The following is a 19023-nucleotide window of genomic DNA, read 5'->3' as shown; positions in this document are numbered from 1 at the left end:
CTGTGTAGGGTGCTGTCTTTCGGATGGGACGTTAAGTGGGTGTCCTGACTCTCTGAGGTCATTAAAGATCCCATGGCACGTATTGTAAGAGTAGGGGTGTTAACCCTGGTGTCCTGGCCCTCAAACCATCATGGTCACCTAATAATCCCCAGTTTACAATTGGCTCATTCATCCCCCTCCTCTCCCCTGTAACTATTCCCCAGGTCGTTGCTGCAAATGAGAATGTGTTCTCAGTCAATTTACCTGGTAAAATAACGGATAAATAAAAAATAGCATTGCTTGTTATTTTACTGCTACTGTTGAATTATTTGTTACTTTTATTTTCAATTTTTTTCTTAACATCTTAAAGCATTGTTGGTTTGGGGCTTGTAACTAAGCATTTCACTGTAAGTTCTACACCTGTTGTATTTGGCGCATGTGACAAATACAATTTGATTTGAACTCAACAATCAGCCTGTGACAAACAAACACTGTTCTAGAAGCTGATTCTAAAGCGCCCTGCACACCCAGTCAGACAGTTTGATTTCGAGGGTCTGTAAAGTGCAGATTATACTAATCCTTAGTCTCTATCTGTTGAGAGACTAATTCCCCTCCATCTATCAGCTTCAAACGGAAGTCACCAGCATCCAAACACAAGTGAAGCCCCATGTTTATGGCTGTGAACCAAAGGGCAATCTATTCCCTATGTCGCGCACTGCTTTTGACCAGGGCCCATAGGGCTATGTAGGGAATAGGGTGCCATTTGGGATACATATCATATCCGTGCTTACGATGTTGCTCCTCTTAACTCTTTGGAAACACATGTGCTTTAAAAATAAAGGCAGGGCTGGTGGATCCAAAAGATGTCATGCAATGTCATGATCTCTATGCAGTAATCCACTTGTCATAGACACTCCTGCACAACATAACGGTGACCGTTTAAGCTCTTTTGTATGTGTGTGTGTGTGTGTGTGTGTCCATTTGTTGGGCTATAAATTGCATGGGTATTTAACGTGAAGTCTCAGGGTTGACAGCTGTTGACATGGATTGAGCATTATTCAACCGAATCCTCATATTTCACTGCCTGATCTCCCCTGCGTCAGTGTATCCATGTTGCAGTGTATTTAAGCTTTGCATGTGTTGATGATTGATATTTGCGTGTCTAGGACATTTTGACCCTTTCTGTCTTTCTTGAAAATATGTATCAAAGCTTAGAGCCAAACCTGTAAGAAAGCATTTTTGTCTTGTTTCATGTGCAGTATATGTGAGCGCAATGGAAATATGAATCCGTCCTGACACATACAATTGGCCAATACATGTTCCATTTCAACGTATGTCCTAGACATGTTATGTAAGCAGAATGTATGGAATATGGGTTATACAAAAATGGCCTAGTTGCCTCCTATACAAGGGGAGTAGGGTGACTGACGGGATGGAATACTAACCAAATCAGTTCTGAATGGAAAGAATGACGAGTGCTTTGAACCAGTGGGCGTGGCTAGGACCTACAGTACCTACTAAATATAGGCTATGTACAAACCTGTCACTGACTGTCTAAACATTTCCTCCACCACAGGAGGTTGGTGGCACCTTAATTGGGGAGGACGGGCTCATGGTAATAGCTGGAGTGGAATAGGTGGAATAGTATCAGATATATTAAACACGTGGTTTCCAGGTGTTTTATGCCATTCCATTTGCCATTATGAGCTGTCCTCCCCTCAGCAGCCTCCTGTGTACTCCACCCTAACCCCAATCCACGTTTCCTTCTATTTGTCTGTCTGTTACAACTACTGTAAAGAGTCTATAATACCAAGCTAAGCCTTTTGAAATGTTGAAATAATGCCCCATGAGTACTGCAATCTAGATATCTCCCTCTGCCGTCAGTGGGGATGCTTCATGATCACACATGTATCAGAAGAACTGTTGTGTCCCACCAACGTCATACACACACACACACACACACACACACATTTTGGGTGAAGTATCCTGGCTTTCTGTTGTAGCTTATCCAATCGGAGTCTCATGTGAGCGTGCTGTCTCTCAAGCGTAGTAATGAGAAGAGCCGCTGTGCCACCGCCTCTACCAAACCCAGTATCCCAGATTATTGGGAAAACAAATAGCTTATTGGACATTTGTGACAGGCACACGAAAAAAAGGAAGGAGGATGCATTATGACGAAAGAAAATCATGTAATACACACAGTGGACTTTTTCGTGTCCAATAAGTAATTTGTGTCTATATCAGAATATGCTGTGATGGTGTGTTGGCTTTTACACTGTCAGAGGGGAGAGGGAGATCGAGTGAGACGTTTGAGTGATTACCCAGTTGCTGTCGACGTGGCCCTTCAATTAGAACAGAGCCCTCCTTGCAGAACATTATAGATGGACTTTATGGCAACACTTAACTAGTTGACGTCTTAATGGTAACACTGAACAATGGCCACCTATAGATAGTCTTTATGGTAGGCTTGTCTTGTATGTTGTTTAGACTTGATCATTTTGTCATTGCCAATGGAATAGTCCCAAAAGTGCTAATCCTACCCATCTGGCACTCCACCCCAGACAGGCTCATATGAAATATGCTATCAATGAACTGTAATCTCATCATCTCTGAGAGAGGGAAAAAATAGAGAGAGGGAGACTAGAGAGGGAGAGAGAGAGCGGCTCATCACAGATTGAAGGCGAGCATCACCGATACAAATCCCACAGATTTTGTGCGAACAAGCTCTTCAAATCTTTTGACAACGTGACAATCCTTCACCGAATGGATGGGGGTCATTTCAGGGCACTTCGTGTGAAAATTATCTAATGGCTAACGACTCGAACAGATGATAATGGTGGATTGAAGCTAAATTCAAACTCAGATTTTGCCGTCCCTCAAATCGGATAGGGAGAGTAATTTCAATTCAACGGGTTGGAGTGCCAAATTATGTATTTTATTGCCGACATGTTGCACATCAGTTGAAACTTAATTTCGGTGGAGTTTGACCAGTTTTTCATTACCTGTTTTGATTCATATTGGATGGATGGCGAGTGAGTGAGTTATCTAATAAGTGCAGATATCTATGGACAATGAAGACCACTCGCAAGTGCAGGGCACTGCTGTCCGTTAGTATGAATCTTTTAGCACTATTTTTCTCAATAACTGCTTTCATCACAACATACTGGTGCGTCGGCACGCAGCGCGTCCCCAAGCCGAAGTGCACTAAACTTCGCACGCACAACTGCATCGATTATGGAGTGAACGAGACGGACCCCAAAGTAGTGGTGTACAGTTGGGAAACGGGGGACGACCGGTTCCTATTCAGACAGTTCCACACCGGGATCTGGTTCTCCTGTGCGGAGAATATCCATGATGAAGGTGAGGTGATGATTTGTTGTTAAATGACGTTGTCTCGTCTAGTTGTCAATTAATTATAGTGAGGTCTCTGGAGTGTAAAATCTAAAATTATATGGATATTTACAGGAAGGAGGTTTGCAGGTGTGTGTGTGTGTGTGTGTGTGTGTGTGTGTGTGTGTTCAAACTATGCAATCAATACCGGTTTCAAAGCAGGCATTCTTGCCATTCAAAAAGAACACCCTATACATTCAGAAATAGACAAGGGTCTATAAAGGCTTGATTAGATTGTTACACACACACACACACACACACACAGTTATGTATAATTGCAGCTATTAAACTCTGCAGTCCTTGCTATAATTCCTTGGTTGTGTCATTATGAGAGCCATTCTCATGTGTCATCATCTTGTGTCACCATAGTAACTAAGCGTCAGTCTCCAGATGGGACACATACATACATATTATCTATAACTGCAAGCTAAGGATATTTACAAAGTTATGAGTTTTTTTAGGGTAATCACCCCCAGTTTATGTAGGCAGACGCCACTAGTCAAAAATGGCATCTTGAATAACGAGTTGTCCTCTCTGGCATGAAGTATTGGATAGCCTAAAGAGCAGTTTATCCCGGCATAAGAATCATTGGAACATGGGAAGGGAGTTTCGAGTTACGGTACAGTGAACCCTTGGTAAGAAGTTTTGGGGACATGAGCTTAGTGCTTTTAGAAAGGGTAGTACTTCACCCTAGCATTCTCTCTTCTTACAGGTCTATAGGGTACTAATAATCTACCCTAGCAGTCTCTCTTCTTACAGGTCTATAGGGTACTAATAATCTACCCTAGCAGTCTCTCTTCTTACAGGTCTATAGGGTACTAGTAATCTACCCTAGCAGTCTCTCTTCTTACAGGTCTATAGGGTACTAATAATCTACCCTAGCAGTCTCTCTTCTTACAGGTCTATAGGGTACTAGTAATCTACCCTAGCAGTCTCTCTTCTTACAGGTCTATAGGGTACTAATAATCTACCCTAGCAGTCTCTCTTCTTACAGGTCTATAGGGTACTAATAATCTACCCTAGCAGTCTCTCTTCTTACAGGTCTATAGGGTACTAATAATCTACCCTAGCAGTCTCTCTTCTTACAGGTCTATAGGGTACTAGTAATCTACCCTAGCAGTCTCTCTTCTTACAGGTCTATAGGGTACTAGTAATCTACCCTAGCAGTCTCTCTTCTTACAGGTCTATAGGGTACTAGTAATCTACCCTAGCAGTCTCTCTTCTTACAGGTCTATAGGGTACTAGTAATCTACCCTAGCATTCTCTCTTCTTACAGGTCTATAGGGTACTAGTAATCTACCCTAGCAGTCTCTCTTCTTACAGGTCTATAGGGTACTAGTAATCTACCCTAGCATTCTCTCTTCTTACAGGTCTATAGGGTACTAGTAATCTACCCTAGCATTCTCTCTTCTTACAGGTCTATAGGGTACTAGTAATCTACCCTAGCAGTCTCTCTTCTTACAGGTCTATAGGGTACTAATAATCTACCCTAGCAGTCTCTCTTCTTACAGGTCTATAGGGTACTAGTAATCTACCCTAGCATTATCTCTTCTTACAGGTCTATAGGGTACTAGTAATCTACCCTAGCATTCTCTCTTCTTACAGGTCTATAGGGTACTAGTAATCTACCCTAGCAGTCTCTCTTCTTACAGGTCTATAGGGTACTAATAATCTACCCTAGCAGTCTCTCTTCTTACAGGTCTATAGGGTACTAGTAATCTACCCTAGCAATCTCTCTTCTTACAGGTCTATAGGGTACTAGTAATCTACCCTAGCAGTCTCTCTTCTTACAGGTCTATAGGGTACTAGTAATCTACCCTAGCAGTCTCTCTTCTTACAGGTCTATAGGGTACTGATAATCTACCCTAGCAGTCTCTCTTCTTACAGGTCTATAGGGTACTAGTAATCTACCCTAGCAGTCTCTCTTCTTACAGGTCTATAGGGTACTAGTAATCTACCCTAGCATTCTCTCTTCTTACAGGTCTATAGGGTACTAGTAATCTACCCTAGCAGTCTCTCTTCTTACAGGTCTATAGGGTACTAATAATCTACCCTAGCAGTCTCTCTTCTTACAGGTCTATAGGGTACTAGTAATCTACCCTAGCATTCTCTCTTCTTACAGGTCTATAGGGTACTAGTAATCTACCCTAGCATTCTCTCTTCTTACAGGTCTATAGGATACTAGTAATCTACCCTAGCAGTCTCTCTTCTTACAGGTCTATAGGGTACTAATAATCTACCCTAGCAGTCTCTCTTCTTACAGGTCTATAGGGTACTAGTAATCTACCCTAGCAGTCTCTCTTCTTACAGGTCTATAGGGTACTAGTAATCTACCCTAGCAGTCTCTCTTCTTACAGGTCTATAGGGTACTAATAATCTACCCTAGCAGTCTCTCTTCTTACAGGTCTATAGGGTACTAGTAATCTACCCTAGCAGTCTCTCTTCTTACAGGTCTATAGGGTACTAGTAATCTACCCTAGCAGTCTCTCTCCCTATAGGTCTATAGGATACTAATAGTCTACCCTAGCAGTCTCTCTCCCTACAGGTCTATAGGGTACTAATAGTCTACCCTAGCAGTCTCTCTCCCTACAGGTCTATAGGGTACTAATAGCCTACCCTAGCTGTCTCTCTCCCTACAGGTCTATACGGTACTAGTAATCTACCCTAGCAGTCACTCTTCTTATAGTTCTATAGGGTACTAGTAATCTACCCTAACAGTCTCTCTCCCTACAGGTCTATAGGGTACTCATAGTCTACAGTAGCAGTCTCTCTCCCTACAGGTCTATAGGGTACTAATAGTCTACAGTAGCAGTCTCTCTCCCTACAGGTCTATAGGGTACTAATAATCTACAGTAGCAGTCTCTCTCCCTACAGGTCTATAGGGTACTGTGAATGTCTGTAACAAGATGTAAAATCGTCACACAGCTTTACTCCTGAGTCTAAACAAATGCACAAGGTGGAAGTGCAACAGCTGGATCCGATGACGTGCCCGCGTAAGCGTGGTTACCATGTTAATGACAACACCATTAAGTCAAAGGTGTCTCTGGAGATTATATACGTAGCTAGATTAGTTACACTGAGTCTGACTCAATCAAGAGCATTTTGCAACATTCCCACCTTTAAAATAGGGGAAATGGCAGCTTTCCCATCTCCAAACATTGGTCTTGACTTCCAGGTTCTCCAACAGTGGTGACATCAGGATCAGAGCCTCTGGTTGGAGACAGTAGACCTGGTCTGGTGATGGCATATTAAAGAGACATTAAGAACAGAAATAAAGCGTCAGAGTTTATGTGAGAATAAATACTGGGAGCGTGTTGTCTCATCAGGCCTGGATCTGGGACTGTGTACACACACACACACACACACACACACACACACACACACACACACACACACACACACACACAAACACACACACACAGTTGAGTTGACTAATGAGGATTACATAACGGCCTTGATGAGTTTTTCCTCTAAACAGCTGTCACCATCTTCCTGATACCTGATTAAGCTTTAGATTTACGACAAATCCAGCAGGCGCAGCGGGCAGCTACAAGCGACAGAGGACGGAAGAATAAATCACGCCTGGAAGAGGGGAGGAAAGGAGGGAGGAAAAAGTGCATCATGTTATCACGTCTTGATCAAGGGACATAAGGTCTTAGGGGGTCCCTGAAGGTCCCAGTAATGTCCAGGAAGAAGAAGTGCTAGAAGGATGTCATTTGGGAAGGATTGAACTGGAATCTCTGTGGGGATGGTCAAGTCATTGACCTCCAGCTGCTTGTACTTGACCACTTTTTATTTATTACCTTTATTTAACCAGGCAAGTCAGTTAAGAACAAATTCTTATTTTCAATGACGGCCTAGGAACAGTGAGTTAACTGCCTGTTCAGGGGCAGAACAACAGATTTGTACCTTGTAAGCTCGGGGGTTTGAACTTGCAACATTCCGGTTACTAGTCCAACGCTCTAACCACTAGGCTATGCCTTTTCTCATGCAAAGGATGCAATGGTTGAACTTTTAACCAAAATAGCTTCTACCGATGCATTAGACTAGGTAGGCAATCAATCAAATGTATTTATAAAGCCCTTTTTACATCAGCCGATGTCACAAAGTGCTGTACAGAAACCCAGCCTAAAACCCCAAACAGCAAGCAATGCAGGTGTAGACGCACGGTGGCTAGGAAAAACTCCCTAGAAAGGCAGGAACCTACGAAGAAATCTAGAGAGGAACCAGGCTCTGAGGGGTGGACAGTCCTCTTCTGGCTGTGCCGGGTGGAGATTATAACAGTACATGGCCAAGATGTTCAAACGTTCATAGATGACCAGCAGGGTCAAATAATAATAATCACAGTGGTTGTGGAGGGGGCAACAGGTCAGCACCTCAGGAGTAAATTTCATTGTGACTCTTGTTTGTTTCTGACCTCTTGATTTGCAGTTTTGCCTCTTGGCTTTGCTCATGCTAAGCACACAATGGCATTTCTTCTTTTAAACCGCCCACAGGGCACTGATGTCATTTCAAAGTCTAGTTTTGATTGACATTTGGTTGAGTTGTCAGCTATTGTGAATTCCCCGTGAGATTAACAAAACATGACATTGGATTTAGGGTCAAAGTTGAAATTCCCTTACATTGATGACTTTCTGCAAATCCAATCAGTTTTCCACACAGATGTTTTGTTGCTGAAATGACCTCGTCGCATTTATTTTTTGTTGTTGAACTTACGTGGGAACAATGTTGATTCAGCCAGTTTTTGTCCAGTGGGTACAATCAAGTAGACCAAATCATCTGAATGACTTGAAGCTTCTATTTAATCTCTATTGTATGCCAAGCTCGCAGTGTGTCTCTTCTTGAACTGTTGAACCTCACCTAAAATAGATTATACGTTACTATCAAGTAGGCTAATAGATACTCTGAATGAGTTGTGGCTAGAAATCAGTGAACTTTACTTCTATTTCACTTATGGGCTTTTCCCTTTTTCTATGCCAAGCACGCAATGTTTCTCTTCTTGAACTTTTGAACTTCCCCAAATTAGGAAAATCAAGTTGTCTAGACACGATACTCTGAGTGAATTGTGGCCCTGAAGAACCCATGCAAGGTATTACAGCTTGATGTGAAACTCAATTTTCTCCATTCGTTCCAGGTGAGAAATGCAGGAGCTTTATCGATCTGGCTCCGGCTTCAGAGAGAGGTGAGTGATCACTGCATATGTCAGGAGGTAAACACATCTACTATAGAGCTGTACATCACCCGTACCAGGGAGATTACTTGTAGAGGGAGAGCAGGGGCAGACTGGGACCAGAAATGGGCCCTGGCATTTCTAACACACCGGCCCATTTTCAGGCCCCCATTATTAGCCAGATAATAATAATTTGTGAAAAGAAAAAAAAAAGTTTGACAGACCCACTTGACCCACTAGGCAAAAAATGCAAAAATGCCAGACGGCCAATCCACCCCTGGGGACGAGGATATTTTTATGACTACAGCTAGCAAACATTTTCAATTACATGTCTACAGTAGAAAAGAAGCGAATATCGACTTTATTTGTCAACTCCTAATATTGAGCAAATTACACTCCTTGGAGCTAATTACAGTCACTGGAGTATCTACATAGGCTTCTGAAAAGGATACCAGTGCAGCAAGTGCTGATGGTAAGCTTTCTTGACTTGGACATTCACCTTTGCCAACACATGGCTAACCTTTGTTTAACCAGCTAAACAGCTCTTAGTCAAAATAATGAAAAACTATCTACAAAATCTATTCATATTTTTTTGTTGTTGTAATTCTCCTTGCCATTATCATTCCCCTAATGATAAGACAAGACAGCACACGTTTTGCTAACGTATGATGGGGGTCCCTGGGTCGCCGGCTTGCCTGGGAGGGGGTCCCTGGACAAAAAAAGATTGAAGACCCCTGGTCTACAGGGTTGCATAAAGTATAAAAGGATGTTGAGCTATACTCTTGCAGTATGAAGGGGTCTGCATCCTGTCTCAACTGCCATCTTGCACTCAAATGTCATCTTGAGCTGTTCAAATGTTATAACTGTCATGACACCACCAAACAGGAGATGTTTGCAGGGTGCAGTGGCTGTCATGACACCACCATAGAGGAGATGTTTGCAGGGTACAGTGGCTGTCATGACACCACCATAGAGGAGATGTTTGCAGGGTACAGTGGCTGTCATGACACCACCATAGAGGAGATGTTTGCAGGGTACAGTGGCTGTCATGACACCACCATACAGGAGATGTTTGCAGGATGCAATGGCTGTCATGACACCACCATACAGGAGATGTTTGCAGGGTGCAGTGGCTGTCATGGCACCACCATAGAGGAGATGTTTGCAGGGTGCAGTGGCTGTCATGACACCACCATACAGGGGATGTTTGCAGGGTGCAGTGGCTGTCATGACACCACCATACAGGGGATGTTTGCAGGGTGCAGTGGCTGTCATGACACCACCATAGAGGAGATGTTTGCAGGGTACAGTGGCTGAGATCCACCCCCTAGTCGATATGACAAACCACAGATCTTAGGAACCGTTCACTAAGAAATACTTTTACTTGAGAGAGGAGTATACCATAGCCAGATAGCATTAGCTATAAATTATCGTTCAGTTTGCTCTCTAAGACGAGGTTCTACTTCTCGTTCTTGGGTTACCAAAACATTACCTCATCCAATGGCATATATCAATTGTCAATTCGAGATACTCCCATCTCAAATACAACCCACCCCTGGACAAGCTCCCTGAGAAGAGTGAGCCTCTAGGTCATATACTATGAAAGATAAGTTTCAACATCAGAGGGGACATACAATGGTTCCAGACACTGCCTTACTCCTCCCCCCAATGGGAAAAGGAGGGAGTGACTGGAGTACAGACCTTGTGGAGCCCTTAACATGGTTTAACAGATACCCTCACATATGAAGACAAGCCTGACCTCTCCCCTCTCTGGGCCCCAAGTGACTTTTCCCACATAAGCATATTTATGAATGTTGATAAAACATCTTATTTATCAATGTTACCTAACTAATTCTGATTCTGCTACGACACATGACACCACCATAGAGGAGATGTTTGCAGGGTGTAGAGGCTGTCATGACACCACCATAGAGGAGATGTTTGCAGGGTGTAGAGGCTGTCATGACACCACCATAGAGGAGATGTTTGCAGGGTGTAGAGGCTGTCATGACACCACCATACAGGAGATGTTTGCAGGGTGCAGTGGCTGTCATGACACCACCATACAGGAGATGTTTGCAGGGTGCAGTGGCTGTCATGACACCACCATACAGGAGATGTTTGCAGGATGTAGAGGCTGTCATGACACCACCATAGAGATGTTTGCAGGATGCAATGGCTGTCATGACACCACCATACAGGAGATGTTTGCAGGGTGCAGTGGCTGTCATGGCACCACCATAGAGGAGATGTTTGCAGGGTGCAGTGGCTGTCATGACACCACCATACAGGGGATGTTTGCAGGGTGCAGTGGCTGTCATGACACCACCATACAGGGGATGTTTGCAGGGTGCAGTGGCTGTCATGACACCACCATAGAGGAGATGTTTGCAGGGTGCAGTGGCTGTCATGACACCACCATACAGGGGATGTTTGCAGGGTGCAGTGGCTGTCATGACACCACCATACAGGAGATGTTTGCAGGGTGCAGTGGCTGTCATGACACCACCATAGAGGAGATGTTTGCAGGGTGCAGTGGCTGTCATGACACCACCATACAGGAGATGTTTGCAGGGTGCAGTGGCTGTCATGACACCACCATACAGGAGATGTTTGCAGGGTGCAGTGGCTGTCATGACACCACCATAGAGGAGATGTTTGCAGGGTGCAGTGGCTGTCATGACACCACCATAGAGGAGATGTTTGCAGGGTGCAGTGGCTGTCATGACACCACCATAGAGGAGATGTTTGCAGGGTGCAGTGGCTGTCATGACACCACCATAGAGGAGATGTTTGCAGGGTGCAGTGGCTGTTATGTGTCGTGGTAATTTCCTGTATTACTAAGTGAAAGGAGAGTTTACAAACCACACACAAGTCAGAGTTATACTTCAAACTTCATATTTTAATAATATGAGCTTCACCATAGCCCTGTGACTCTCAGATCAATTCAGTGTCTATAAATGAATTCTGAGAGTGTCAACATAATGGCAACTGAGATCTTTTATAGCAAAGATCCACCCCCTAGTCGATATGACAAACCACAGATCTTAGGAACCGTTCACTAAGAAATACTTTTACTTGAGAGAGGAGTATACCATAGCCAGATAGCATTAGCTATAAATTATCGTTCAGTTTGCTCTCTAAGACGAGGTTCTACTTCTCGTTCTTGGGTTACCAAAACATTACCTCATCCAATGGCATATATCAATTGTCAATTCGAGATACTCCCATCTCAAATACAACCCACCCCTGGACAAGCTCCCTGAGAAGAGTGAGCCTCTAGGTCATATACTATGAAAGATAAGTTTCAACATCAGAGGGGACATACAATGGTTCCAGACACTGCCTTACTCCTCCCCCCAATGGGAAAAGGAGGGAGTGACTGGAGTACAGACCTTGTGGAGCCCTTAACATGGTTTAACAGATACCCTCACATATGAAGACAAGCCTGACCTCTCCCCTCTCTGGGCCCCAAGTGACTTTTCCCACATAAGCATATTTATGAATGTTGATAAAACATCTTATTTATCAATGTTACCTAACTAATTCTGATTCTGCTACGACACATGACACCACCATAGAGGAGATGTTTGCAGGGTGTAGAGGCTGTCATGACACCACCATAGAGGAGATGTTTGCAGGGTGTAGAGGCTGTCATGACACCACCATAGAGGAGATGTTTGCAGGGTGTAGAGGCTGTCATGACACCACCATACAGGAGATGTTTGCAGGGTGCAGTGGCTGTCATGACACCACCATACAGGAGATGTTTGCAGGGTGCAGTGGCTGTCATGACACTACCATACAGGATATGTTTGCAGGGTGTAGAGGCTGTCATGACACCACCATAGAGGAGATGTTTGCAGGGTGTAGAGGCTGTCACATGACACCACCATACAGGAGATGTTTGCAGGGTGTAGAGGCTGACATGACACCACCATAGAAGAGATGTTTGCAGGGTGTAGAGGCTGTCATGACACCACCATAGAGGAGATGTTTGCAGGGTGCAGTGGCTGTCATGGCACCACCATACAGGAGATGTTTGCAGGGTACAATGGCTGTCATGACACCACCATAGAGGAGATATTTGCAGGGTACAGTTGCTGTCATGACACCACCATAGAGGAGATGTTTGCAGGGTGCAGTGGCTGTCATGACACCACCATAGAGGAGATGTTTGCAGGGTGTAGTGGCTGTCATGACACCACCATAGAGGGGATGTTTGCAGGGTGCAGTGGCTGTCATGACATCACCATAGAGGAGATGTTCGCAGGATATTGGATATTGGATATTATACAGTGCAGATAAAAAAAACAATATGAAGTATTTAGCTGCTACCAATGTTGCATATTGATGTAATGCATGGAGCAATAGGATTGGTGTAACTTTCTTTGTTAATATATTATAAAGTAAGGAAGGCAGAATAGGTTTAATTGAGCTTCGAAATGAAAAATCCACCAACGTGCTTCTACTGATTGTTGTTAATGAAAATTCTGGAGAAAGTTCTCCTGTGAGACTTATAACTACAGTAAATGCTTTTATGTCAGATCGTATACAGTGCCTTGCGAAAGTATTCGGCCCCCTTGAACTTTGCGACCTTTTGCCACATTTCAGGCTTCAAACATAAAGATATAAAACTGTATTTTTTTGTGAAGAATCAACAACAAGTGGGACACAATCATGAAGTGGAACGACATTTATTGGATATTTCAAACTTTTTTAACAAATCAAAAACTGAAAAATTGGGCGTGCAAAATTATTCAGCCCCCTTAAGTTAATACTTTGTAGCGCCACCTTTTGCTGCGATTACGGCTGTAAGTCGCTTGGGGTATGTCTCTATCAGTTTTGCACATCGAGAGACTGACATTTTTTCCCCATTCCTCCTTGCAAAACAGCTCGAGCTCAGTGAGGTTGGATGGAGAGCATTTGTGAACAGCAGTTTTCAGTTCTTTCCACAGATTCTCGATTGGATTCAGGTCTGGACTTTGACTTGGCCATTCTAACACCTGGATATGTTTATTTTTTAACCATTCCATTGTAGATTTTGCTTTATGTTTTGGATCATTGTCGTGTTGGAAGACAAATCTCCGTCCCAGTCTCAGGTGTTTTGCAGACTCCATCAGGTTTTCTTCCAGAATGGTCCTGTATTTGGCTCCATCCATCTTCCCATCAATTTTAACCATCTTCCCTGTCCCTGCTGAAGAAAAGCAGGCCCAAACCATGATGCTGCCACCACCATGTTTGACAGTGGGGATGGTGTGTTCAGCTGTGTTGCTTTTACGCCAAACATAACGTTTTGCATTGTTGCCAAAAAGTTCAATTTTGGTTTCATCTGACCAGAGCACCTTCTTCCACATGTTTGGTGTGTCTCCCAGGTGGCTTGTGGCAAACTTTAAACGACACTTTTTATGGATATCTTTAAGAAATGGCTTTCTTCTTGCCACTCTTCCATAAAGGCCAGATTTGTGCAATATACAACTGATCGTTGTCCTATGGACAGAGTCTCCCACCTCAGCTGTAGATCTCTGCAGTTCATCCAGAGTGATCATGGGCCTCTTGGCTGCATCTCTGATCAGTCTTCTCCTTGTATGAGCTGAAAGTTTAGAGGGACGGCCAGGTCTTGGTAGATTTGCAGTGGTCTGATACTCCTTCCATTTCAATATTATCGCTTGCACAGTGCTCCTTGGGATGTTTAAAGCTTTTTGTATCCAAATCCGGCTTTAAACTTCTTCACAACAGTATCTCGGACCTGCCTGGTGTGTTCCTTGTTCTTCATGATGCTCTCTGCGCTTTTAACGGACCTCTGAGACTATCACAGTGCAGGTGCATTTATACAGAGACTTGATTACACACAGGTGGATTGTATTTATCATCATTAGTCATTTAGGTCAACATTGGATCATTCAGAGATCCTCACTGAACTTCTGGAGAGAGTTTGCTGCACTGAAAGTAAAGGGGCTGAATAATTTTGCACGCCCAATTTTTCAGTTTTTGATTTGTTAAAAAAGTTTGAAATATCCAATAAATGTCGTTCCACTTCATGATTGTGTCCCACTTGTTGTTGATTTTTCACAAAAAAATACAGTTTTATATATTTATGTTTGAAGCCTGAAATGTGGCAAAAGGTCGCAAAGTTCAAGGGGGCCGAAGACTTTCGCAATGCACTGTATCTATAGGCTTTGGTCTAGTTCTTACAACTCGTTCTGTATCTCTGGTATACCTTTTCCATATTCATTAAACCTGAACTTTGAGATCACAATAGTTGATTGATTTGTTGACTATATCAGCCTTGATGTACTGGAGGTAAAATAAACTCCCTATTCCAGACGTACGGTGGCTTGTGTTCTCAAACAACCTTGGCATCATCCCCTGTGTTGTCAGGGACACAGGATGTGGGGTTGCTATGGTCACACCCCACTCTGTCAAAGGAGAAGGTTATGATAACAGCTGTGAAATGATCCATGCGCAAATAATGCAGAATGACAACCAATCAAAACAAGATAGAAGCTCTCATACTTCCGCGAGTCATAATGTGTCTCCCCTAGAAAGTGTCTGCGAAACAACTCAATTGAAACAAAACAGAAAAACTACATGGATTGTACTGTAGTTCATATAGCCTACTTTATTTACTACCGTAGCAATAAGTACAACACTTACTACACTCTACTCACAAGAATAGTTAGACAGAAGGCTGTACAGGGTTAATACTGTCTCCAAAGTTAAGTACCACCAAACCGTGTTCCAAAATTCCATTACGATACAAGACACTGTCTCAGTCTTGGGACATTCCTCCCCCAACCCCATCCCCGCCACCGCCACTGACCATCCGTCCTATCCCGTTGAGAGCGTCTCAGGGGAAATACTGGCACCAGCCAATGTTCACTTCCTGCAATGAAGTGTCAAGAAGGATTAATAGCAGACTGGCGAGGTAGGAAGAGATGTCTGACTCCAACCTCCCGTAACGAGACAGTGTGAGGGTTTGACGCTCTGGAAGGTCCGAGAAGATTCCTGATACTTTTTGCGTCAGAGACAAATGACATGAATTGGTTTTGAGTGGCCTGTCGGTCCTGAGATATGTTATCAACAGGTCTGTCGTCAGTATGGATGTCAGATAGGCAGAGACCAAAAACACACAAAAATACAAATGTGTACCTGAGTTTAGGTTAAGTTAGGACACAATCATCAAACATCAGGAATGACTTTTTAGGGAATAAAACGTTTAGTGTCCATGACAGGACTTCAAATAGGCACCTGCCAAATGCAGTCCTATGATTTATGAACGAACAGATGGGTGAAGCATACACGATCAAAGAAATCAACCCTTTTCTCCACAACCATCACACGTCCTTATGAAAATATGATCAGTGATTCAAATTCGACATCATAGCACGGTTGTAGAAAAAATCTCTCACTGATTTCCAATACCCTAACAACTGTTAATGCTCTTGCTTTGTCTGTTGCAGGTGTCCTATGGCTGTCGGTGGTCTCTGAGATGCTGTACATAGTCCTGTTGATAGTGGGTTTCAGCCTGATGTGTCTAGAACTGGTTCACTCCAGCACCAGCAACATGATAGATGGACTGAAACTGAACGCCTTCGCTGCAATCTTCACCGTCCTCTCAGGTACAGAGGGACTGTTGAAAACCACCTCTGCAAGACGGCAAAAACAGATCTGGGACCCAGGCTATTGTTTCGTGTGTAAGGGTCAGGAGTTCTCCCAGGCCTCATGACCTGACCAGGAAAAACTCCATGGCGACCATAGAGCCCAGATGCGTTTTTTCCCTGGCCATATGACGTAATCTATGCAATTCAACAAAAATCTAAGTGTGTCATAAACAGAAAGAACTGTTCATGACACACTTAGATTTTTGTTGAATTGCATAGATTACGTCATATGGCCAGGGAAAAAACGCAGTTGAGTCTGGTCTGGGGAAAACTCCCGGCCCTTTTTATGCCTAATTGGTGGAGCAAAGTAAAGAAATACTTGTATACAGTACTATGCAACTGTTGCCACTAGTAGACATTGAACAAGTCTAACACGGTGGTGAACATGATGAAAAGTGAAGCTAGCAAGGAGAGAAGCTGGTTTTGTAGGTCTTGACTAGGAGATAACCTGCAGCCTCTCCCAATGTAGAAGCATCAGCTATCAGAGAGGGATTTTGAAAAGTCATCCTAGCGGTCACAAGGTCCTAGTGTGTGTGTGTGTGTGTGTGTGTGTGTGTGTGTGTGTGTGTGTGTGTGTGTGTGTGTGTGTGTGTGTGTGCCTACATGTACACTAAACATCTAACTGTATACCGGTATCTGTGTATTTGCAGGGCTCCTGGGTATGGTGGCCCACATGATGTACACACAGGTGTTCCAGGTGACAGTCACCCTGGGCCCTGCAGACTGGAGGCCCTATAACTGGGACTACGGATGGTCCTTCTGGTAGGGAACACACACACACAGACACACACAATCCCACGTCTCCCTTTGTAGCGTCACACTTCTCTAATGAAAACCCCAAAGCTCTCATGTTACCGGGCGGATTAGGCTTTGGTGTCCCAAAGCCCCAATATATATATATGGTCGATGCGATTGGAAAATTGCATAAGGGGATCAAGGGTGAAGTGTAGCCCACAAAGACATATGTACACTGTATGTTCAGACTTTTAATCTTCCAGGCTGAACATCTTAACACTTGTGACATAGCTCTGGATTATAACATGTGCAGTGAGTGAAGATGGGAGCTACAGTGTATAGACTAATGTACAGTAGTGGCCTATTACATTGGGATCTACCCAGATTGACATTCCTACCCTGTTGGGATTGACGGATTGACAATAATCCTGCAAAGCCACGACCCTTCCATTTTTACACGGGAATAATAATATTTACAAAAAGTATGCCAGAAATCCCCAAACTCAAAGTGATTATATGTTTTTCGCAGTGTTTCATAAAAACATCATATTTCCTAGTGTAGTATTTGTCTGAATTACTTGAGCTGTTGTCAAGTGATTGATAACTTCGGTATTTAACGTTTCTTAGCTTTTAAAGCCACTTGTTTCAAGCCATTTGTTTGTTTTAAACCATTTGTTTGTTTTAAAGCCACTTGTCAGTTGTTTTTCATTCAAAGAGCAGCCCTGTGAACTGACCATGAACTGCGAAAGGCCTAAATATGCAGATTGCACCTTCAATTGACTCCTCCTTGCCTTTTCCTCTCTCTGTCCCCATCATTTTCCTCTCCTCTATCTGTTGTCCCTATTTCCTCACTTCTCTCTCTTCCTTCTTTTCCATTTCCTGTTTTCCAGCATGGCCTGGGCATCCTTCACCTGCTGCATGGGTGCATCAGTCACCACCCTCAACTCCTACACCAAGACTGTCATCGAGTTCCGACACAAACGCAAGACCTTCGTGCAGAGCATCCGAAAGGAGCAGGCGCGGCAGGCGTTGGGATACTACCGCGATCACTCCCTGCGCTCCATATCCCAAACCGTGGAGGTGTACACACAGACGCCGTACAGCAGTGGTATTAGGACGCACGTACCGGCCGCGTCGTTAGACCCGAGTGACATATCAGAGACTCTGGGGGAAGACCAGTGCTGAAGGGAGGGATCCCAGCGGGGCAAAACTGGTTACAACTGGTTCCCATGATGTCGCAGTTATGTCATTTTTAACCATTTTCTGGTTGTGCTGATGTTATTTCATCGTCATTTCAACTCGGATGTGTCGAATGTAACTGTGTGAAGTCAGTGCTATCAAATTGTGATCCGTCACCTGTGTTGGGTCTTTTGGGGATTGTGTAGCAACTGAATCCGTTCTGATTGAATTCATCACTGCCTTAATTGAGCCAGGATATTCACTCCCTTGTTCCCAGTTTGGGCGTTGATAGTCATGGAAAGACAGCCGTGTACACACTGATCATACAACTAGATGATCTGACACACAAGGAAAGCCGCAATCAATAACAATAGCGTTTCACCCTGTTTCAGTTAAAAGCTGAGGAATGGAGCTGGAGAAATGTAACCACTCTCAAATTGAGAGACAGAACTATGGATGCAAGGACTGAATATCCATGATATCGACATTATAGTTTTAACCATGTTTTGAGGCTGTGTAGTGTTTGTTTACATTTACTTTGTTTACAAACATTGGAGTAAAACAAGCTTCTATTTTGGGTTCTAATGGGGTCAGACAGTTGAACTGATGAGGCATTAATGTTATATTCTTCAATAATTAATTGGTACATATCATTCATTTGTAGGTTCAAAAATGGATGCCCCTTTAAACAAGATTTGTAACAGAATGCCCTCTAATTTTCCTGGGACACCATAGGACTGTTTATGCGATGTTTTTGCATGCTATTAGCCTTACTAAATTTGGAATTAGGAAGGGGGTGACAAACTGCATTTAACTCGTATTTTAAGAATGTGCACCGCAAAATATAGCTATAAGTGTTTGCAGCGTATACAGTGCCTATAACGCATAACTATATGAATGTAAATA

The 19023-nt window shown here is 43.4% G+C and overlaps 1 protein-coding gene across 1 annotated transcript; it reads left to right on the top strand.

Moving 5' to 3' along the window:
• Positions 1-2637: 2637 nt before the first annotated feature.
• Positions 2638-18832, top strand: LOC110493486 (germ cell-specific gene 1-like protein). The gene is made up of 5 exons (XM_090204550.1): positions 2638-3339; positions 8504-8551; positions 16003-16161; positions 16854-16965; positions 17829-18832. Exons 1-5 carry the CDS (start codon positions 3051-3053, stop codon positions 18121-18123), a joined length of 903 nt encoding a protein of 300 aa, XP_090060676.1. The 5' UTR covers positions 2638-3050; the 3' UTR covers positions 18124-18832.
• Positions 18833-19023: the final 191 nt, after the last annotated feature.

This window comes from Oncorhynchus mykiss, chromosome 17, assembly GCF_057628025.1.
Source record: "Oncorhynchus mykiss isolate SJ-2025 chromosome 17, ASM5762802v1, whole genome shotgun sequence".
NCBI lineage: Eukaryota > Metazoa > Chordata > Actinopteri > Salmoniformes > Salmonidae > Oncorhynchus > Oncorhynchus mykiss.
The sequence above is the reverse complement of the archived record's forward strand: the minus strand, read 5'-3'. Positions and strand labels throughout refer to the sequence as shown.

Bases quoted from the DNA above. Each gene is read 5' to 3' on its own strand.
- LOC110493486 (XM_090204550.1), top strand. From the start codon at position 3,051: ATGAAGACCACTCGCAAGTGCAGGGCACTGCTGTCCGTTAGTATGAAT. The intron at 8,552-16,002 runs GTGAGTGATCAC...TGTCTGTTGCAG, and splicing joins GGCTCCGGCTTCAGAGAGAG to GTGTCCTATGGCTGTCGGTG. The intron at 16,162-16,853 runs GTACAGAGGGAC...GTGTATTTGCAG, and splicing joins AATCTTCACCGTCCTCTCAG to GGCTCCTGGGTATGGTGGCC.